Raw genomic sequence first — 22,210 nt, forward strand, 5'->3', positions numbered from 1 at the left:
CGGCGCCGACGATGCGGCCGATATGCGGGAATGGCTTCAAGGGGGGTTTGTGTGATTCATGATACTGTAAGCATGGCATGGCAAAGGTCGAAGGGCGACGACTATGACTGCATCACGGAGGGATTTTGCTGTTAGTTCAGGTTTGGGATCGGATTGACATCGCGGGCCCTCTTCCGAAGGACACGGAAGGATGCTCCCGCGTGCTAGCTTCGTACGAGAGACGATATGCTTCCCACGTCCTCTGCTCCTCCGATACGGGCTAAAGTGGATCTCTCCATCACGGACTATGGGTGATCGACTCGGACAATTGCGGCGGCCTTGAGAGTTAGTTCGGACTTCAAACCTGGAAAAAGGAAGGGGGTCCGAAGTTTCTTTTTTTCCTTAGTCAGAAGCGCGGCAGGTGCACGGCACGGGAAGGGGACGGGTAGAGAATCAGACTTTCAGACTGGCGCAGGAAGAGAATCACGGCTCAACGACCACCGCGGCGACGACACTGCATAGGTTTGAGGCGTTACGGGCGTACATGATGTGTGGCGAACGGGAGACGTGGATGGCATATTCAGGGTCCAGCGTCCCCTTTGATGTGGCTTCCTTTCTCATACACGCATAGACTCTGTGGGCAGACTGGCGAAGAAGCAGAAGACTAGATGAGAAGTGTGAGTGTGTGTGTGTGTCAGAGACGACTGCGCCGCAAACCGTCGAAGGAAAGCGTTGGAGTCGGCCGCTCAGTGTGTTGTAAGAGAATTCTCGGAAAGCCACTTCTCGGCCGCAAGTGCTGGGGCAGACAGGTCGGAGTCAAAGGGTCCGCAACAGTTCTATTGTGAGTTTCGACTCGGGAACGGTTGAGCGTGCAGAGGAGAAACAAAATGCACACAAGGGCAGGTGAGACTGTTGGATGTGATGTCCGCAAACGGAAAACATACCAAGGGTCTATTGTGTGTTTCCGAAGAAGGGGCGGATACTGACGGGATGTGGTGGTGGTGGTGTAGCGTACGATAACATCTACCGATGGGCAGAGCAGGCAGACTGGACCGCGACAACTGCCGCATTCAGCCACAGTCGGGGCGGTGGTGATCGGGGCCTAGTGAGGGTATCGTGATGTTCTCGATCGTGGTGTGCTGCTTCGGTGTGGTGGTTTGGATGCATTTGGACAAGGTTGATGAGTGTGTCGGACGGGGGTGGGGTCCCCTGCTCAAGCACTGCTGGAGACTCTGTCAGGCACTGCTGGGCCACTGGGAAGGTCCAATGCCGTGGGACGCTAAGGCCGTGTGACAGCCGAAGCCGGCGATTTGGGACCGCCCTAGAGACGCCCAAGTCGCTAAGTCGCTAGCGGCCTGCGCTGGAGGAGCGGGAAGGGTGGGGGGGAGGCGTCGAGGCGGCGCCGTGGGTGGGTGCACGCGGCAGCACAGGCTTGTGAGATGCGCTGTAGTGCGCGGCAGCCAGTGGGAGTAGTGGTGCGGCGGGTCAGTCGTCGACCGAGGTTCTCTGTCAGAGATCTCACCTTCACTCTCAGTGCAAGGCAAGCTTCTGGCCGTCTCATCGTGAGGCGTCGACAAACCATCCAACCAGATCACAGGCCTCGTTCAGTCATGGGCGGCTGCGGCAGTCTTGCCTTAGGTAAGGCAGGGCAGCCCTTCCTGACCATGCCCAACGAGGTTCAATCCCGAGGATGGATGGATCTGCTTTCCTCTGCTGCTGCTGGACAGGGCTAATTATCCCCAGCAAAGAGTCCGACCTTTCCCATCTCTGGTAGCGAGACAGGCAGAACGCCTTAGATACACCCCCAAACTCCACTTCCTCGGCCGTAACAGCAATCGCTAGTCCCTGGAGAACTTCACATCCGTGAGCCACGTCGCGTACGACCCAATCCTACGGACGAGATCTCTTGACTCTTTTCTTCTGGGCAGCAGCCTCATTGGGGGATGGGTCGGGTTGGGGGATCGGACGCGGCGTTTAGGTCCATCGTGTCCTACCTCATCTCACCTTGCACGTACGAATATGCACTCTCTCTATCTGTTTCTCCACAGTCTGCAGTGCCGCCTTACCATAGATGGCTATTGCTGAATCCTCGCTCTCCATCTCGTAATCTTGCAGGGTATCATCGGGGCTAGTGGTTTGCTTTTCCCTCTCAGTCAAGTAAGATTGAAGAAAACCTCAAACGGGGTATTCGTATATGTGAGGCGAGCTGAAGGGCATGGGTTTGTTCGTTATTGCTGTGTGAAGATGTGTAATCATGCCTTCACCGACTGCCTGGTTCCCACCGCCCTGCGAGGAAACACAGCAGGCATCACGATCCTTTCCCGCGAGATCGCTCCAGATATGGCAGCCTAGCGCAACACCATCTCGCGATGCGGCTGCCTGGGTTACGGCTGACTACTTTTTTTTTTTTTTTTTTTTTCCCTTGCACAGCATGCAATCTCGCATCTCCCAGCATCCTGGGCCGTGCGCATGCAAGTCCGAGAAAGATACGTGGTTGTGGAGAAGCGAAATACGTGATTGGGGAAGAAGCACGCAAACCTCAGGATGCCCCTGTCGACAGCTCGCCTTCGCCTTCGCTTCGTCAGCCCAACAAGCATGCTGCAGAGTACTGCACGATTAAACCCCCTTCCCATCCCTCCACTTCAGCGCTGGCGTATGCCCACCTTCAACCCCATTAGCCAGGGCAAGCAACTTCGAGGCTGAACGCCCTGGGCTGGCAAGCCTCGTCCAAGCTTCTCAAGCATGTCCAAAAGCGACCATGAAACCTGCAACTTGTCAGCTTGGCAGGGTGGCTGGCGTGGCTGATTATTTTCGTACTGCTTTTCTGCAGGGGGGTGGTGGTGGGGAGGATTTGCAGATGCAAGTCGTTACTCTATTCACGGGAACGAAGAGATCTACGTTGGATGCGTCCAACCCAAATGCATACATGCATACACACAATCTGAAGCTTAGCTCCAATTTGCATTTTCCGACAACGACGACCGTTGTACGGTTTTGCTGTTTGCGCAAAGAGGGAAACGATGCAACGAACGTTCTAGTCCATTACCGGAGAACTCGGATGGTGATGCGTTTCCTGAACGCGGTGATCACGAAATTTCGGGGGGAAAGGATTTGGGCTCGTAGGGATTATGACAGCAATGGCCCGATCTCTCCTTCTCCCCATCGGTGGTCCTTCCCAGGGGTCCATACTGGGCACGTCTGCATTGAGAATAAGCCTTATGGCTCACAAGGGGGTGGGCAGCAGAAGAGATTGTCATCATCGATATCGTCACCAGGGTTAAGGTGGGTGTAGGGCTTCAACTGGATCCTCGGTCTCGGCCATCCCTTTATTTTCTTCCTCCGTGGCATTGTGATTAGTAGATTGCAGGTTGATTACTGACCGACCAACCGCAAGTCCCGAGGAATGCTTGCCCAGACAGAAGTTTACCCCTGCCGCGGCCTGCTGTAATCTGCCAGATCAACGCCAGCGTAACTCTGCTGAAGAAGCAAAAGGAAAACGGCGCTAGTCCACAGTTGGGTTTCCGAGTCACTGGCTAATGGGTATCTATCAGAGTCACAAGAGTGTCTATCAGAGTCATATTGAGACGGCGCAGGGCTGGCTGAGTCGAGTCGGTCCAGTAATCATCGTGAATGCGAGGAATGTTGTAGCTGCCCCCTTCCAATTCACACATTTCGAAAACGTCGCACCCTTCAAAATTCACATTAGTTACACGTCGCGATACAACCTCCGCGCGCCGAAAGCGAAAGTGTGAACCACGCGTAGAGACAGAAAAGTCCGGTGAAGCCCGACAAGATAGTCTCCGGTCAAGATTCCTCGGCTTCGGGTTTGTCCCCCCCTCTGAAGCTTCTCAAAACACACAAAATCGTGATCACCGTCCTTTCTTCCGTTCATGCCGATGACCGCCGCCGCCGCAGCCGGACGGCGGCATCGCACGGCGTCCATCAACACCGCACGCAACCCAAAAGAAAATGTTGCAGCCCAATGCGACCTTTCACAAATCACCCCCAGCCTGGCAACAAATCTTGGGTCCGGCATTGTGACCCCATCGTCATTCCCATGTCCCGCCCCCGCGGCCCCCACCGGCGAGCCCCGGCACTCCGGGCCCAGCTGGGGTTCCACCAGGGGCAGCAAGCAGCACGCCCTTCAGCAGCTGTGCGGCCGGCGTGCGTGCGCGCAGTCGGCCAACTCTCAGGTTCTGCTTGCGCACAGATTATCTGGGGCATTGCGACCAGGCACAGGATGATGAATGACTGAAGAAGCACAGATTTTGGGCAATGCGTGGGCAGCACACCCACCCCCTGCAGCACATCCGACCAGGTCCCCGAAAGGAGTAGGAGCACGGCGGCCACGGCATCGGCGACGGCGACGTGCCATTTTTGCTTGCTCGCAATTCCTTTTGAGTTGGTAGGGCACCCACGTCCACCAGAGTCGGGAAGATGCAGGGGTCGCCCCCTGCTGTTCCTTGGGGCTTATATCTGCAGAGAGTTATTTGTAGACGCCGTACAGCAATTAGTTTACGGCGCAGGCTGCAGCAGGAGGTCGCATTTGGGGACATTGTGACACTATCGAAGAAAGGAGACGGAGAGAGAACACATGTAACCTCAGATCGTCGTCGCCGCGTCCGCTGGGCACATGGCCTCAGAATCGCGTGACCCGTTATCCGACCATGTGTCGTTTCTGTTGTTTAATTCTCCCTTTCTTTGGCACGTCAGCGCGGCAGCGCGTTGTATGTCGCTGAAGAAACAAGACAAGTGATCCCGTAGGCCGCGCCGTGGTTGGTCGGCCGTGATGCACTTCCCCTTGCATCCGGATGTTGATCTCTCCATCTGTACGGTTTAAGTGCGTGCGTCGCGTACCTGTCTGTGTTTCTGTTCCTGCATTTTTCCTTGACCGAGCACAGCGATCACGAAAAAAGAAAAAGCCGTTAAAATGCGTGCAGCGCACGACAATCTCGCGTGTTGCTGTGCTGTACCTTTTGCATTGATGGGCCATTACGGGAAGGCCGTGTGTACTGTTGCCCGCTTGCGCGTGTGCGTGCGTGTAAGTCGCTGGAAACGTTGAAACATCGCCAGGAGACAGTGACAGAGACAGATAGAGACAGCCAAAATTCCAAACAGCGCACACCCCTGCCGAACCGTCATCGCCGAAGTTTCAGAATCTCGCAGTTAAGGAGAGAGAAAAAAGAGTTTTACAGTTTTACATACACACGCACGCATTCCGTCCGCAGTCCGCCCAGTCCGAACTCTGTGTCTGCACGCGTACCTGTCTCTCGTGGAAACAAGGCTCTGCCCAGCACACCGCATTCCTCCCAGAGGCTGCCTGAAGCAGAACCAGCCGCTGCCGTCCGCAGCTCTGCGTGCGTCGTCGCCGTCGCCGTTGGAGGAGTAGGCGGCGGCGGCGGCAGGATCGCGCTCTGATTGGGAGGTTGACGAGCGTGTGTATGTATTCCCCGATCAAACTTTTCTCTGCATTGCTCGTTTTCGTCGTTGGAGGTTGAAGCAGTGTAAGCACCCATCACCATCGCCGACCCCCGGTTCGCGATCAGCCTTGCCCTGCCACGGCCAAGCAAAGTCAAGTCTTCTTTTGGGCAACGACACGGCGAAAGGGTACCTCCATACAGAATTTTGCACGGCTTGCTGCATTACATGCCCAAATACCGTAATCTCATAGCAAATTCCCAATTAAACCCTCTCTGAAAGGGCCTCGTGAAATTGAGAGACAGAGGGCCCATAGGGAAAAGAAAGGCCGACTAGTAGCTACGGATAGGCTCGTCCGTCCCTCTCTACGTCCGTTAACCCAAAAAACCTTGCACCCCACCCAGGAATTCAAAGATCGTACCCCCCTTCAGAGAATGAAGCCTTCACGCCCTGCCACACACCCTCCACCTAACCTTCTTTGCCCAAGAGCGTGGCGCCCGTCGGCCGACGGACGGACACATTTCTTCAATTTTCCCCCCTTCACGCGAATGTTCGAATGGCATGCCGGGGAGCACCAGAGCACGGCACTCCACCCTCTCCTTCCACACGCCCCCCCTCCCCGTCCTTCGGGGAGAAAGAAGCGCTAGGTAGATGATTCTGGCATTGATGAGATGGGACGCAGAAAAAAGGGCACACACTCAGCGCAACTCTCCAAAGGGAAGCAGAAGGATGGGGGTGTGTGTCGTACGTATGCAGCATACGTCCCCGGCACCTCCACACACATACACACCCCCTCCGCACCCCCCGTCTGCCGTAGGGCAGGGCGTGTGGTGTGGTATTGCGCGTGCAGTGCGGCTGTTCCCCCCCCTCCGCCCATCCTGCTGCCAACACCACACCACACACCCGCCGATCTGGGAAATGGAGATATATGATTCTGGCTTCTCCCACCCTCACCTCTGCTTTCTTTTTCGGAATCAGCTCGCAATCTAACTCCACCAACTCAAATCCCAATCTTTACCCAATATCTTCAATCCAAGGGCTGAGCCGCAGGAAGCTACAACACGACACTCAATCACATTGAGACAAGGAGCAAAAGAAAGCATACTCGCACACTATCACTACCCATCAAGAGCGAAGGACTCGAGAAGCTGGAAAGGGAACATCAGAAAAAGAAAGGAACACAAGGAACAATTGGATATAAACCCAACACAGCTACACAACCCGATCGATCTTTCATGTCGGAGATCGTCACCCGGCATCCCTCGGAATCGAGAAACAAAACATTCACTTCTTCATCCCTGTGTACGACCGCGACACCGCACTTACATATACCACCTCGATCCTCGCACCACACTACAAACTTCTCACAACCACCACCACAACCACTACAACCACACACACATCAGCCATAATGCAGACCGACGCAGCCATGGACTCCCACAACGACGGCTTCAAGGTCTTCCTCAACAAGGTCATCCGCCGCAGCAGGAAGGAGGCCAAGCCCAGGGGCGTGGACATCTCCGCCCCCTTCGACTTTAAGAAGTGCAACCTGGAACTCGCGGGCATCAGCGCAGATGAGTAAGTCTACACACCTAAATCACTACTATTAAACGCAATGATACTAACAACCTCTCCAGAATTGCCATGCTCAAGGAACAAGCTGTCGCGAGCCGCATCGGCATCGCCGACTTCGACTCCGACTACCCCGCCAGGCCGATGTTCTCCATCCAGTCCGGCATGTCCAGCGCCTCCATCTCCACCCTCGGCAGCTCCTACAGCAGATGATTGATCTGATCAACCTGCAAAACAACAAAAACATACACAACTTTACATACACTAGCGATGGACGGTAATGGCAACTTGCCACGGGTTGTTACACCCAGGACGGTGATCAGCAACGTCTATTTTATGAGCGTCAACTATTAGCGAGAGCGAGCGTCCGGCACTATGATGCCTTTTGGGAACAATTACTTCAGCGACGGCGTTATTGGAGCGGGGAAAAACTACTGCAGCGACGACGACAGTTGATTCGCTCTTGATTTGCTTTGTCACTATTTTGAGATTCTTAGTACGATACCACTTGGTACGCAGTGTTGACTGCAGAGAAGCTTGCGAGCTGAGGATGATTGTTGTTCAGAGGGAGAGAGAGACTGGCGCCCAAAAAGGCCCAAAGACAAATACAGTAAAATTATCTTTACCCTCACTTCTTCCACTGCCATGCCTGTGACCCTGCAATGCTTCTGACAACTGTGCCTCTGGAGTCTGTGTGACGCATGCACCCTGACTTGGAAGTAGTCACATGCCGCTGAGCTGCCTCAGCAACCATCGTCATTGTCAGCCTCGTGATTTGTGAAACTGCACAGCCATGGGCCATGGCTGCTGCCTTGCAGCCTGCACCCGAAGGTCCCCGATCCCCACCTCGGAGCCGTAGGGCGAAGCCGCCGAGTAAGCAAACATGAGGCGAGGGTAATGCTGCGCAATGATGCGCAGGATCGAGAGGGTCGTCAAAGGGACTTACGCGCTTGCGGGTGTCACGTAAGCTGAGCCCCATGCGAGGTCGCAGGCCAGGGGATGTTGTCGATCCTCCACAGGTTCCAACCAACCCACTCTCACCGAGACCCGAGCCGATGTATCTCGGTGACAGGCGGACCGCTCGCCAGTGTGCCAGTCTTGGCTCTGGGGCGGATGGGCGCAGGTTACAGCGCATTAGTGGCTGAATAATCCGGGAACGAGCCCAGGGCTGGGAATTGTAAAGACGGATACGCAGCAGCAGCATCCAGATCTGGTCGGAGCAGTCAGAGGGCCGGGTAGCGGCATTGGGCCGTCGGCGTCGGGATATTGAGGGCCACTTGGCAAGGCCACGGGGATAAGTTCTCATGTCCGGCGGCCGGATGTAAGACGGCGCAACCAGATGCCCGTCCTCCGAGGCAACGAGAACGTGGCTCTCGCAGTTTGAGCATCCGCATCACCACTCATGGTCATCCATGCCTGCGGCAAAGCGGTGCCTGGACTAGATCCTGTTTTTGGGGAACCGGTGGGCTCCTAGGCTGTGTGTGCCGTGCCGCAACACATGGCGGCTCTTTTTCGTGAATGGATGGCCGCGTGACCTGAAAGTCGTGAACGAGCCCCCACGAATTGCGGGAAATGTTGGCGCGATCTGTCAGAGCTAGGGGAATGCTGGCCGGTGCTCAATTGCGAAATTGTGGAGGAAGCATGTTGGCCAATGTCTCAGCACGTCACGTCTGTTAGGGCACGACGTGCAACCCCTCGAGGATCATTTGTCGTGGGCAGAACTCCCAGGCTCCATCAGCAAGGTGCCAGACTCGCGTGCCAGACGGCTGTAAGCCCTGATTCAATTTGGCTCCCGCTGCCACTTTAACAAGTACCAATCGGTACCAATAGTTGGTCAATGGAGATCGCATCGCCATCTCCGTGCCATGTGTGAGATTCCAGATGGTAATGATTACGGACAGGTCAGGGTCTGTTGGGGCAGATTACACTGGCAATTTTGGGCGCGCTGCCATTCGTCGGCGGACGCAAGGGACAGGGCAGGCGGGTGAGCGTGGGATTGAGTGTTTGCTGTTTTGGCCCGTTTTGGATAGGTGAGCGATGGTATAGATGGGGCCGGCAGGGACGCCGACGAGGGTTGAACTGGCGGTGTTGATGTGTTGTTTCTTTTCTGCGCGTGCTGCTCGCGGGGCGGTGACGGTGACTACCCGGCCTCGATCCTGAAGACGTGCATGCCGATGTGCGGCTGGGCGCGAGGAGGGCACGGCCATGGACGTGTTTGTTTGGTCAACGAGATTGTCTCTCCATCGAGGCGAGATCTCGCAGGTCTCAGAGCCGTGATGCTTGATATCAGCCAGTCATTGACGACATGCGTCCATTCAATATCAGGACTAGATACTGCTAGCAAGGTACTCTGAACCTCACCGTTCTGTCAAGACGGCATCGCTGCTGTGCATGTATCCGTACTGCATACGTAGTATGTGTGGTTGCAGCGGGAGCTGAGCTTGAGGTCCGCTCCCCGTAGGTTCGTTCATGCGCATGAGGTTGAGGGGTTGCTAGAGGTGAAAATTTGCGTCTTGAGTGATTGGTTTCTTGTAGTGAATCACCAATGAGCAGGCGCGACTTGGTCGTTAGCGGAGGCTACCAGCGGGGAAGTAACGGGCCAAGATGCAGTTGCAGCCACTGGTGGAAACGGAGATGGAAGGTGGGGCTGGAGGCTGCTTCCCGACAGGACGGGCTCCCTTTGAGTCCTCAGAGTCCTGCACCTGCCCCTGGTGCACTGTGGCTCCCCAGTCTCCGACCCTCCCGTTCCTTCCGGCTTCTCCCAGTATTGAGGCGCCCGTGATTGGTCATGGACACCGACATCTATTCGTGTCCACGGCCTTCGCCCTTGGTCAGCCAGCCCTCTGAGTCCCTGACTGGCTTCCCCCGCCATTCCAGCACATTGGTGCCGGTTTCTTCTCGCTGGCAGGGGCCACAGGGCAACCGTCAAAGAGTCATCAGGCCCGTTTTGGCAGTCGGCTGGGTTCGTAACTTGTAAGAGTGCTGGGACTTCGCTGGGAGGCAGCCCCCCTTCACACGTTGAACCCCCAAATTTTCCCCGTGTTTTTGAGAGGGTGTTGACGTTCCAGCGGGCTTGGCTTAGCCTGCAGCGATGATCAATCTCGCGTCCTTAGGCGTCACCAGGGAGTCGTCATCTCGCAAAGAGACTTGGAGGAGACCTGTAGGAGTTGTGGGCGAGGTATCTTGTCGCATGTCGAGTACCGCGGAGTACCTCTCTTCCGCCGTTACGGTCTGCGCGCGTGAGTACCGCTAGCCGTGAGCCATTTCGCGTTGGCGGGCGAAAGGCAGCAGTGGATGATGACACGCAGACCAAGGCAGTACCTTCGAGGAGTCGGTGCCGGACGTTGCTGAAGCATCCGTCCGGTCTCTGGGAGGTATTCGTCCGTTCTCTCCACGTCGTCACCTGTCAGCTTGATGCCCTGCGGCCTGCGACAAAGGGTGTCGAGCAAGGCAAATATCGGAACCGCGAGGCGTCAAGGCCACCTGTTGCTTCCTCGAGTTTTGCCTCAGTATTCCGGTGTTTGAGCATCGTTGCCCCCCCATCTCAGGCTTGGAGTCAAGATCCATTCCAATTAATCGTTGCTTTTGGGACACCAAGAACGACAGGGAGCTCGCGGGTGAGAGCCACTGAGGCTAGAGGGACTGAGCCACTCACAAGCCGCGGATCAAGGCCCCAACGGCGTCGGGGTTTGGTGCCTGAGTCATTAAACCCGCTCGCCTTGGTCTGGCAGGCAAGTACCACGCACCAAGTATCGGCGCCAGAGAGGGAATCGGAAAACAGGGACCAAAACGCGCTTCTATTTAGTAATTTTAAAGTTCCCGAATCCACCCTGTTGCCGTCACTGAGCGAGAGAGCTCCGAATCCACGCGAACGGAGCCATACGCAGTAAATCCGTCACGGTATTGAATCTTTCAGTGGAGGTGTTGCTTGAAGTCACTTGCTGTATCTGTATTCGACATAGAACACACAATATTCAAAGTCTACTGCTCAAATACTGATGAAATGATAATGTGAAAATGAGTGTGAACGTCACTTGCAGCAACACCCATGCCCTGCCTCCAAAACCCTCATGCCCCGGTCTAGCGCGCCCGTAGCTGTGCCCTTCTGTCGCATTCCCCATTCCTTCCAGCGGAGAGACTGCAAGAAAAAAAGACGGTCCTGGAAAGGCGCAGATCTCCACTGGAAGAAGACTGCTGAATCAAAGTGAAGAGGCGGGACACTGAGGCGGGCCATATGCATTGCGGTCCATGGATGGCAATGGCAATGGCAGGAGCCGTGGGTCCCCCGTGGCCCGTAGCCCGTAGGTACTCGGCTGTACGTCTCATTGACTCCGTCCGATCTCACAAAGCTCCCGCTCCAGTGTGCCAAATTCCCACCTTTCTAGTCCCTAGCTTAGCTCCGCTGCTCGCCTTTTCCTCCCACTGCCACTGCCACTCACACTCACACTCGGTCACTCTGAAAATCTACCGGCATCTCTAATACTTCTAGTTCGCCCCCCTCGCTCTCACTTCCAGCTTCTGTTCCTCTCTCCTCCCTCCAATCCCAATTATACCCCCTTCTTTAATCAGATTCGCGCGTTTGTTTGACGGCTACAGTGCTGTCAAATGAACCTGCAACGGACTCTTCACATTTTCCCCCGTGTAAGTTGAATTATTCCCACCTGCTGCCCTCTCACGAGATCACCTTCCCGTCGCTGCAAAATTGTGGTGACTCGCCGCCCCTCGTCCGGGATTTTGCCGTGGCGAAACAAACACGGCAGACGAACCTCGGAAATTTCGTCTGAACACTGCAATGCACCGCGCAAATCTTTTTTTTCTCGTTGGCTGCTGCTTCTCAAATTTTTTGTCGATCCTGCATCTCCAGACAATTGCGACTGACAATCCAACCACAGAATCCCCCCCTTCCCCGCGAGTTCTAAATGCCCACCATCTACTCTTCCCTCTACCAGAGTTTCATCCGTCAAGGATTCGCGAAATCTTTCACAAACGGCTACGCCCAGTCCGTCGTAGCTGCCACACATCCCATCCTTAACACCCAGAACCGGCCCTCATTCGCCCGCCGGAACACCAACCGCTTCGGTCGTCTTCAGTCGTTCCAGCTCCAGTCCGCATTCCACCACGAGCGGACAACCACCGGTCTTCCCGAGCATCGCCACGAGAAGCTCACCAGCCAGCATGGAAGCTTAGACGCGTACTTTGAGGCCCTGCAGAAGCAGCAGGAGCAGGCCTCCGAGGAGGATCTCGAGAAGGAATGGAGCCAGTTCCAGTTCCAGAGGCAGATTGAGTGGAAGCCGGAGCCAGAGGCCGTCCTTGCCGCCGAGCCCAAGGCCCTCGATCTCGAGGACGCTGCCGAGGATGCAGAGGCATTATCCGACATCCCACCAGAGGCCCAGGCCGCCCTGGCCGAGATTGACGCAGCATTAGAGAGGGAGATTGAACACAGGAACCGCTTGGAGGCTTTGGAAGAGGCTTCCGAGCACTCCGTCCGATCAGCCTCCCCCGCCGTCCGCTCATACCACTCCCCGGCCATCGACCCCTCGAGGACACCGTTCAGCATCCGCACCGCTACCCCTCCCGTGCACCCGCAATCCCAGGTCTACGCCGACCACTTGCACCACCTGTCTGAGGATGGCCGCTACTCTGAGATCCCGGCCGTCTTCGAGGCCATGCTGGTCGCCGGCGTGCCCCCCATCGCCAGTGCCTACAACGCCCTGTTGATGGCCGCCATTCACCTGCCCAACGCCAAGAATGAGATGGTTTCCAAGGCTCTGGACGTGTACGCTGATATGCTCCGCCGCAAGGTGGTCCCCGACAGCGACACTTACAACATCTTGGTTGGCCTTCTCGCGGCCCGCTCTCTCGAGGTCGCTGCTCTGAAGAAGTCCCTCGACGAGAAGCGCGTTCGCTTTGGTGGCATGGACGAGCCTGGCAAGTTCATGTTCGCATCCCATGAGCTTGAGCATGCCATCCTCTCTGAGGACGACAGACTGGGTCTTGCTATGGAGATGTTTGAGAAGTCCGTCCTCACCCAGAGGGCATCCTACTCGGCTGAGTCTTACCATCAGTTGATCTCTGCCTGTGCTCAGGCCGGACGTGTCGATGACATGCTCCGCCTGTACGAGCACATGGAGCTGAACCGCGTCACTCCTTTTGCTGCCATGTTCCCCGCCATGATCACCGCATTCGCCAATGCCGGTGACCTGGTCAGCGCTGTCGAGTGCTACAATGAGTACAAGGACCTCGCCATTGCTAATGACAAGGGCGAGCCCTCTCTTAACGACAGACTCGACGCCGAGGTTTACGCCGCAGTAATTCACGCCTACATCATTTCCGACAAGGTCGAGGGCGCCATGAAGTTCTACGAGAAGATCATCACGGAGTACGAGGTTCGCGCTGGCGACATCAAGGATGCCATTGTCAGCTCTGGTTTCGTCAAGGCCTTCACTGAGCGTGGCATCTTCAACGAGGCTCTTCGCTGGGCTCAGGTGGTCGAGGCCGAGGTGAGAGCTGAGCCGATGAGCAGTCTGGCAACCCGCGCTGCCGACGTCGGTGACAAGCTCACTGCCATTGCGGCATTTGCCAACCTGCCCATTAACTTCCAGCCTGTCGCCACCCCCGCCATGGCACTTTTGGCTCTCAGCGTTCGTGAGGGCGATGTCGCTTCCGCGGCCCGCTACTGGGGAATACTCTGCAACCCTGAGACCCCTGTCACCGCCGCCCTTATCGAGCCCACCGCCATGTTTGCCATCGCCCTTATTGGCTCCGGCCAGGTCGCTGAGGGTCTGTCTCAATCGGAGATGATGTTCCAGAGAATTCGCGCAGTTAGCCCGGAGCACGCTGACGAGGTCGAGGAGGGTGTTGATTTTATCCACCGATTCATGACCAGCCGCGGTATCGCAGACCCTCGTGAGATCGCTTCCCAGGTCAACTCCGCTTCTCCCTTCGCATCCACCGCCACTGTCTCCAGCTTCGAGGATTCGTTCGACCCGTATGCGCACAACACCGACTTCAAGGGCTCTTCGCTTATCTCTGATGAACTGGAGGGCGCGCACGGTCGCAAGGGTCCCAGGCTCCATGATGCTCTCACCCGGTTCCGCAACATGCGCCGTGCTGGCCGTCACCCCCGCTACATCACCTACGCCAAGCTGATCTCTGCTGCCGCACGTGACAGCAAGATGGAGCTGTGCAACGACATTCTCGCCATGGCCCGCACCGACGTTCCTCTCCTGCCCCAGTACGCCGTCGTTCGCTACGGCTGGTCTTCCATCCTGGACGCCATGGTTGGTGCTTGCTTGACGATGGGCAACCGCCAGATGGCCGAGCAGTACCACCAGGAGCTGCTCGCCATGGGAGCTGCCCCCTCTGCCAACACTTTCGGTCTTTACATCACCACCCTCAAGGAGTCCGCCAAGACTTTCGACGAGGCTTCCGAGGCTGTCAAGATCTTCCACCGTGCCAAGGCTGAGGGCGTCGAGCCCAGCTCCTTCCTGTACAACGCTCTGATTGGCAAGCTGGGCAAGGCTCGTCGCATTGACGACTGTCTGTTCTACTTTGCTGAGATGCGCGCTCTAGGAATCAAGCCCACCTCTGTCACCTACGGAACTATCGTCAACGCCCTCTGCCGTGTCAGCGATGAGAAGTTTGCTGAAGAGCTGTTCGACGAGATGGAGGCCATGCCCAACTACAAGGCTCGCCCCGCTCCCTACAACAGCATGATGCAGTTCTTCCTGACCACCAAGCGCGACAAGTCTAAGGTCCTTGCCTACTACGAGCGCATGAAGACCAAGGGTATTGCGCCCACCGCGCACACCTTCAAGCTTCTCGTTGACACCCACGCTACCCTGGAGCCTATTGATATGGCCGCGGCTGAGGCTGTTCTCGACGCCATCCGCGCCTCCGGTCAGAAGCCGGAGCCCGTCCACTTCGCTGCCTTGATCCACGCCCGCGGCTGCAACCTCCACGACATGGAGGGAGCCCGCAAGGTGTTCGACTCCGTCATGGCCGACCGCTCCGTCTCTGTCAACGCCAGCCTCTTCCAGGCTCTGTTCGAGGCCATGGTTGCCAACCACAAGGTTGCCGACACCGAGGCAATTCTCGGACAGATGCGCCGCCGCGGTGTGGAGATGACCCCGTACATCGCCAACACCCTGATCCACGGCTGGGCTGCTGAGAAGAACATCGACAAGGCTCAGTCCATTTACGACTCCGTCGTCCACGACAAGCGCGAACCCAGCACGTACGAGGCCATGACCCGCGCCTTCCTCGCTGTCGAGGAGCGCGAGAAGGCCAAGGGCGTTGTTGGCGAGATGCTTTGCCGCGGCTACCCCAGCGCCGTTGTCAACAAGGTGCTCGAGCTTCTCGGTGGTGGCGGCGGTGAGGAAGCTGTTACCCAAAACTAAGCTTCGACCGCAACCATCTTTTGTCAATTCATCGAAGCACGCATTGAGCAGCAGCTCTGCGTGTCCTTTCAGATTACCATATTTCCTTTGTAATTGCCCTCAACTACCGTTTTGTTTGATACCCCGTTGTGTGTTTTTACGCCGGTGGACCGAGGGTTCGGGGTGTCTGGGTAGGATGGGCGGCTAGGTTGTGATAATCGGCAGTGCGCCGGAGGCATCTTTTCCATTTTCGTTTCCTATGTCACATTGTGCTTGGTTTTTAGGAGTCTCAATTTGGGTGTGGGAGTCGAATTCATCCCCGACGTGTTTCGGGGCGGGTTACCACGGCGTTGCGGAAGCAAAAGGGTCAAAGGGGCAGAGCCACCCGTTCACAGGGGCTTTTTCGGAAAGCGAGCGATGACGGCCATTGGCCCGCAACAAACGATAGACACTACTCCACTCAGCATATAAAAAAGAGAAGGGCGCGCGCGGGTAGAATGCGCGACGACTGCAGCATAGAGGGATCAGGGACGGGTCGGACGGACGGGAGGACACGGATAACGGTATCTACGAAGGTCAGATTACGACATGCCCATGACAGAAAGGGGCGTGTGATCCTGCTGTATGTATATTATCGGCAGACATTGGCATTCCAAGAAGATTATGTCAAACTGTTCAAAGCTTGATCCTTACTCGAAGTGAAGACGAATGCGTGATTTGACGTTTCGAAGAGGCCGGGCCCCTGTCAAGTAAGAGGCCGCCGCTTCCGTCCGTGCCTACAAAGGCAGCTCTGACGTCCGGCAAGCCGTGCATGTTTCAAGAACACGCGGAAGAGACAGGAAACGGGCCCAAGCTCCTGGACGGAAGCAGGTCTGACAGCTATGGGCATCGGGGAGGCACGTCTGGCAGAAAGGCATAGTGTGTGTTGGTTTGCTGCCATGCTGGAATTCTTCAGTTGATCCAGCAGAAGCTCGACAACGAATCCATCGGGGTTTCGCCCGCTCCAATTGGACGGACGGATGGGGTCACTCCCGTCCTCGGCGTTGGGGGCCGGAGCTTATGGGGCGGGCAAACACAGTCGCGGCAAACACAGGCATGGTAAGGTACCAATCATGCAGCAGCAGCGCAGGCGGCAGAATTGGCGGACTCGGATGCTACTGTATTTTAGCACTGTCTCTTCCCCCCACGATGCGTACCTAAGGTCGTCCGCCTCTTTATTTTCCCTCAACGCTGGCCCAAACTTTCTGCCTTACGGTTCCATCACGACTGCGTCATCAACTCACCCTCCTCTTTGACCTCCTCTGGTTGCAACTTCAGACCGGAGTTTCAAAAAGGTACACACTGCGGTTTTCCCGCTGAGATTGTTCCAATTGGCGATCTTGCCCTCTCTTCTCTCTTATCTACTTTTGAGAAAAGCAACTCGGCAAAGCGGCAGGTTGCAGCACAGCTTAAGCGAGCACGGGAAAGACAATAGACGCTCCTGCCTTATCGTCGCTATCGTCGTTATCATCGTTATCCTCGTCTCTGTTGTCCCTGTCGTTATTCGTCTCCGTCGTCCGTCTCCGTCCTCCGTCGTCTCTGTGGTAGAGTACGGATACCTTAGGTAAGCTAGTTGAGCGCGTCTTAGGTAATCACAAATAAGTAGAGAACAGAGGGGTTCTCTAAGTGATACCTAGCTTATATAAGACGAAGTTCCTCAGTTTGCCCGAGACATTTTGTTCACGTTAAAGTAGGTAACACGAGAAGGCCCGCCCTTCAACATAAGGCTACAGTTCACAGACTACAACCGGTCATCGAGCGACTACCTTGAGTAAGCAGTTGGGGAACAAGAGACGGAAGGTCGCAAGAAAAGGAAAGAAAAAAAAGAAAAAAAAATGACGGCCGGAGCAGACACGACCGCGACCGCCGTCTCGGCGCCCGGGAAGGTGCTCCTCGCGGGCGGGTATCTCGTCCTCGACCGGGCGTACACGGGCCTCGTTTTCGGGCTCAGCGCGAGGGTGAATGTCGTCGCGGCTGAGATCCACACGTCGCCCGGCGTGCACCTGACGGAGATTATCGTCGAGAGCCCGCAGTTCCTCGACGCGACGTGGCGGTACGGGTTCCATCTCGCGCCTGAGGATGGGGGGATCACCGTCACGCAGCTGCAGGTGTAAGTTGCTTCTCATTACGTGCTTCCCTTTCGGCTTGGATCAGGCTTCGTCACGTTTGATATGTTGAAGTGAAGTGGTGATGGTTGTCGGTGAGGTGGGGTCGGTGGTTGCGGTGAGGGGCTGATATCGCTCACTTCGAGATGTGAGATCTCATGTGAGATAATAGCCTCGATGAACCAACCTCACCAGCATCCCACACGTCCAGAGTTGAAAAGTCACTGACACCATCCCCCAGCGGCTCCAAAATCAACCCCAACCCCTTCGTCGAGACCACCCTCTCCTACGCCCTCACCTACATCGCCAGCATCCGCAAGCGCCGCCCAAACCACGCCCTGACATCCACCCGCCTCATCATCCTCGCCGACAACGACTACTACTCCCTCCCGGACACCACCCCCGGCGCCGCCGCCCAGCAGCAGGGCCGCTTCGCGCGGTACCCCCACACCCTCAGCGAGGCGCACAAGACCGGCCTGGGCTCCTCCGCTGCGCTCGTCACCTCCCTCACCGCCGCGCTCCTCACGCACCACCTGCCCTCCAACCTCTTCAACCTGTCCTCCGAGGCCGGCAAGCACACGCTGCACAACCTTGCGCAGGCCGCGCACTGCGCCGCGCAGGGCAAAGTCGGCAGCGGCTTCGACGTCGCGGCCGCGGTCTTCGGCAGCTGCCGGTACCGCCGCTTCTCGCCGTCTCTGCTCGACGGGCTCGGCGCGCCGGGGCAGCCCGGGTTCGCGGAGGCGCTGGTGCGCAAGGTGGACGAGTTCCAGGGGTGGGACGTCGAGGTCGACAAGAGCGTCAGCCTGGCGCCGGGCCTGTGCCTGCGCATGTGCGACGTGGACTGCGGCAGCCAGACGGTGGGCATGGTGAAGAAGGTGCTCGCGTGGCGCAAGGAGGACGCGGCGGGGAGCAAGGCGCTGTGGGACGAGCTGCAGGGCCGGAATGAGGCGCTGGCGGCGGTACTGAAGGATGGACGGACCGAGGAGGTTGGCGAGGCGGTCGGCAAGGTGAGGGGGCTGATTAGGAAGATGGGCGAGGGCAGCGGGGTGCCGATTGAGCCGCCGAGCCAGACGGAGCTGCTGGACGCGGTGAGCGGGGTGGAGGGCGTGCTGGGGGGCGTGGTGCCAGGCGCGGGCGGGTTTGACGCTCTGGCGCTGGTGATGAGGGATGATGAGGAGACGAGGAAGAGGGTTGAGAAGTTTCTGGAGGGGTGGAGCCGGGAGAAGGGGGCGAGGGTGAAGTTGTTGGGCGTTTTGGGGGAGATGGAGGGTGCGAGGAGGGAGGAGCTGGGGGTTTATGCTGGGTGGCTTTCGTGAAGCGATTTTCTTGAAAGAAGGGGAGGCGATGAGCAATCGAAGGGAGTTCAAAAAGAAAACGGCAAGTTTAGAACATAGCAACGACAATTGAGCGTGAAATTTCGAAGATGCAAAACTAGCTTGGGTGATTGAACGGGTGAGGGATGTGGTCGTGAGCTGTCGTCTCTGTGGGTGCTCCACACAAATGCGCTACATAGGCTAGCCTCGACCCTTACTTGTCACCAATCAAATGCGGCGGACATAGCTCAGTTGGGAGAGCGTCAGACTGAAGTCAACTTCAATCACTTAATCTGAAGGTCGTGTGTTCAATCCACACTGGCCGCATTACATTTTGCATTTTTGCTGTTTTCATGATATGTCTCTTGACATAGCGCTGTGTAACAACTTGTGGATTGCTCCTTGTTCAGAAACTATTTGAAGCTGAGACTTTGTTTTTTGCTACCTATTTAGGCTTTCTAGATAAGACTGCGTATTTTTATTGTGCTAGAGCAATTACTTTTCCTATCAGTTTATATGCACTCTATGTTCAAGCACTATCGTCATCGTCTGCTGTCGTTCATTGTTGTCCTTCGTTGGTATTGTCTGTCGTCGTCGTCGTCGTAGCCGTCCCCATCGTAATCTCTGCTACTGTCGTACTCATTCAAGTCTACGCGCTCCTTCCTGGGTGTCAAGTAGATGCTCCTTCCACACGCTTCTGAAGCTCTGTAGAATTTTCTCTTGCAGGCCAGATCACTTCACTTCAACTGTACGCCCAATCATCACCCCCTCTCTCCCTCCTTCCATCTTTTCTCTCTACATCGTCGCGGCCGCCTTTGCAACCCACCTTCCCTTCGCTTTTCGACGATCACTATCGCACCAGCTTTTCCTCCTCTTCAACCTCGATCAATCTTTTTCTATGAAAGGTGAGTTTCAATCTCCGGGGGGTTTATCTGCTCCTCTGCTTCTCTCCATCTCTCTCCCCCTTCTCTCTTCATCCTGGCGCCTTCCTATCTTTCAGGTTTAAAGGGCTTGTTGGAAATGATTTCACCTTCAAGTGCCTTGGCGCAAAACTGACCGTCGTGCAGAAAGCAGCGACGCAACCTTCCAAGATTTCAAGCTCTTCTTCTGGCATACCTTTCTCATCACCAAAAGCCATCATGTCTGCCTTTCTCGATGACATGGACGAAGCGACGCTGCAGCTGATTGTCCAGATGCAACAGGAAGACATCAGAGAACTGCAGGACCAAAGCAAGGGCAAAGCTAAAGAAACCGATCGGTCTGACGCAGACGTGGCTTTCGACACGTACCAAGCCGAGCTTGCGTCCTTCCGGACCTTCGCCGCGGACCGCGCCTTGAGTAGACGTATCGCTCACCGGGAAGGCACCTACCCAAGAGTTACAACCATCACAGCTCCGACAGAGCAGCAGGCAGTACCGGACGCAAGCAACCCAATTACTTCGCAGCCAGCTGAGAGCTCCAGTGCCGAGGAGATCGTCGCGGATGAGATCGTCACCGAGGAGATCCTCGCCGCAGATGCTGTCCATACAGTCTGCAACACCGACATTTCCGACAATGATTCTATCGTTGACATGCCCGAGTCTTCCTCCTGGGGTGCGTCCAGAGAAACTTCGAAGCGCACAAGATCAAGAAGTCCAGACCAGCCAGAGACCCGATCCTGCATTTCTTGCACCAAGGACTATGATGCAAGCACCTTTTACCTCGCTTCATGTAACCACCTTTACTGCGCCACTTGTTTGCAAAAACTGTTCCGTCTGTCTCTGGTAGACGAGAGTCTTTTTCCGCCCCGATGCTGCCGAAAACCCATCCCCACGGATCAGGTACAGCACATCATACCCAAGCACCTCACGCAGGAATTCGTCGCCAAGGAGATTGAATTTTCGACGGTCAACAGAACCTACTGTCATCAGCCTCAGTGCTCAGCATTTTGACCTCCTACCAGCATCGAAGAAGGCATCGCAACCTGCCCTGTATGTGAAGCAAAGACGTGCGTGTTGTGCAAGAGCATGGAGCACAAACACGACGAAGTGTGCAAGGAAGATACAGCGACACAAGCAGTTCTCAAGCTGGCTGCCGAGAAGAAGTGGTCAAGATGCAACAAGTGCCGGGCAATCGTTGAACTGAACGTGGGCTGCTACCACATGAGTGAGTTTATTCCGAAGATACATGCACATCCCAGGTCCCCGCTGATCATACGATCCTCAGCTTGCCGCTGCGGAGGACAGTTTTGTTATCTCTGCGAAGCATCCTGGAAGACCTGCACTTGTCGCCAATGGGACGAGCCGAGGCTTTTTGCTGGCGCCGAACAACGAGTCAACAGAGCGCCGAACGCCCGGAACATGACCCCCCAGCAGCGCGCTGCTGCTTTGACTCGAGCCCGGCGAAATGCCATACGGAACCATGCATGCGAGCATGATGGTCGTTGGACCAAAATTTATGGTGAGCATACTTGTGAGGGGTGCAATGACAGGCTGAGCGAGTTCATCTTTCGATGCGACGACTGTCTTCTGCCGTCCTGTGCGAGATGCAGGTTCAACCGATTTACCTGAATAGAAGGAAGGGAGAGTACTACTGGCATCGTATGAGATTACGGGGATTCAAATATGACTGGCATGGGGTAGGCCGTTGGAGAGCAGTCGTCCATCTTGGACTCTTGAGCAATTCGCAAATACCTCATCTTGGAAGCTTAAGTAGCTAGCAAATGACAAAGTCTCATCTTGAGAGCACTCTCTGAAAGAGAGATCGCGTCATTTACATGAGACCGCCCAACTTCCCTGTGTCTATACGGAAATGTTTCCTGTGTAGTTAATTACTCCTACTAAAGCTGGTGGTAGAAGCAATGATAGTAGTAGTTCGGCGACGATGGTAGCGACGACGACGGCATACGATCTCGCCTATAGTACGGGACGTTCCGTAAATCCCAACGACAAACCGCCTTCTGGCTTGTCCTCCAATCGTTGTGATCGCATTCAAGGTTTTTCTCTCAGTCTACGTGCATGACGGTCCCTTTTGTCCCCAGCTTGGCCAAGTCAGTTTGCTTCCTATCCTTCACCTCGTCACCCTCTGCAGCAGTCTTAGTGTACCCCATTGTGATTCTCCTTCTGGTCTTCCAATTCCAGCAGTGCTGATACCCTTTGCTCCAGAGCAATAATCAATATTAAACCCCACAAGTTTGGCTCTATCGTCGAACTGTTTTACTAGATGATGAACGCTGGGAGGAAGGTGTTCTTGTTAAAAGCGATTGAAACGGCACCTCCGACAAGCACGGATTCGACACCGCTCGCATTCGTAAATGAATCGAGGCAGAGTGTCGTGGCATTCCTCGCAATTGAAGACACCGCTGCGATATCTCCAGGCCTGATGGGTGCATTCATGGTTCTGGACCAGATTCTGTGCCTCCCTTTCA

The 22,210-nt window shown here is 55.9% G+C and overlaps 4 protein-coding genes across 4 annotated transcripts; all 4 read left to right on the forward strand.

The window, feature by feature from the left end:
- Nucleotides 1-6,808: 6,808 nt before the first annotated feature.
- Nucleotides 6,809-7,182, forward strand: CGCS363_v004514 (uncharacterized protein; the record flags this gene model as incomplete). The annotated part of the gene is made up of 2 exons (XM_036636363.1): nt 6,809-6,975; nt 7,035-7,182. 2 exons carry the CDS (start codon nt 6,809-6,811, stop codon nt 7,180-7,182), a joined length of 315 nt encoding a protein of 104 aa, XP_036497842.1.
- A 4,706-nt stretch (nt 7,183-11,888) lies between these two features.
- On the forward strand, nt 11,889-15,368 carry CGCS363_v004515 (Pentatricopeptide repeat-containing protein 5; the record flags this gene model as incomplete). Its single annotated transcript, XM_036636364.1, has 1 exon — nt 11,889-15,368. One exon carries the CDS (start codon nt 11,889-11,891, stop codon nt 15,366-15,368), a length of 3,480 nt encoding a protein of 1,159 aa, XP_036497843.1.
- A 1,853-nt stretch (nt 15,369-17,221) lies between these two features.
- Nucleotides 17,222-18,807, forward strand: ERG8 (Phosphomevalonate kinase; the record flags this gene model as incomplete). The annotated part of the gene is made up of 2 exons (XM_036636365.1): nt 17,222-17,496; nt 17,733-18,807. 2 exons carry the CDS (start codon nt 17,222-17,224, stop codon nt 18,805-18,807), a joined length of 1,350 nt encoding a protein of 449 aa, XP_036497844.1.
- A 1,136-nt stretch (nt 18,808-19,943) lies between these two features.
- On the forward strand, nt 19,944-20,735 carry CGCS363_v004517 (uncharacterized protein; the record flags this gene model as incomplete). Its single annotated transcript, XM_036636366.1, has 1 exon — nt 19,944-20,735. The coding sequence occupies one exon, from the start codon at nt 19,944-19,946 to the stop codon at nt 20,733-20,735; it is 792 nt and encodes a 263-aa protein (XP_036497852.1).
- Nucleotides 20,736-22,210: the final 1,475 nt, after the last annotated feature.

This window comes from Colletotrichum siamense (assembly GCF_013390195.1).
Source record: "Colletotrichum siamense strain Cg363 chromosome Unknown KSG_Cg363_contig03, whole genome shotgun sequence".
In the NCBI taxonomy this organism is placed as follows: domain Eukaryota; kingdom Fungi; phylum Ascomycota; class Sordariomycetes; order Glomerellales; family Glomerellaceae; genus Colletotrichum; species Colletotrichum siamense.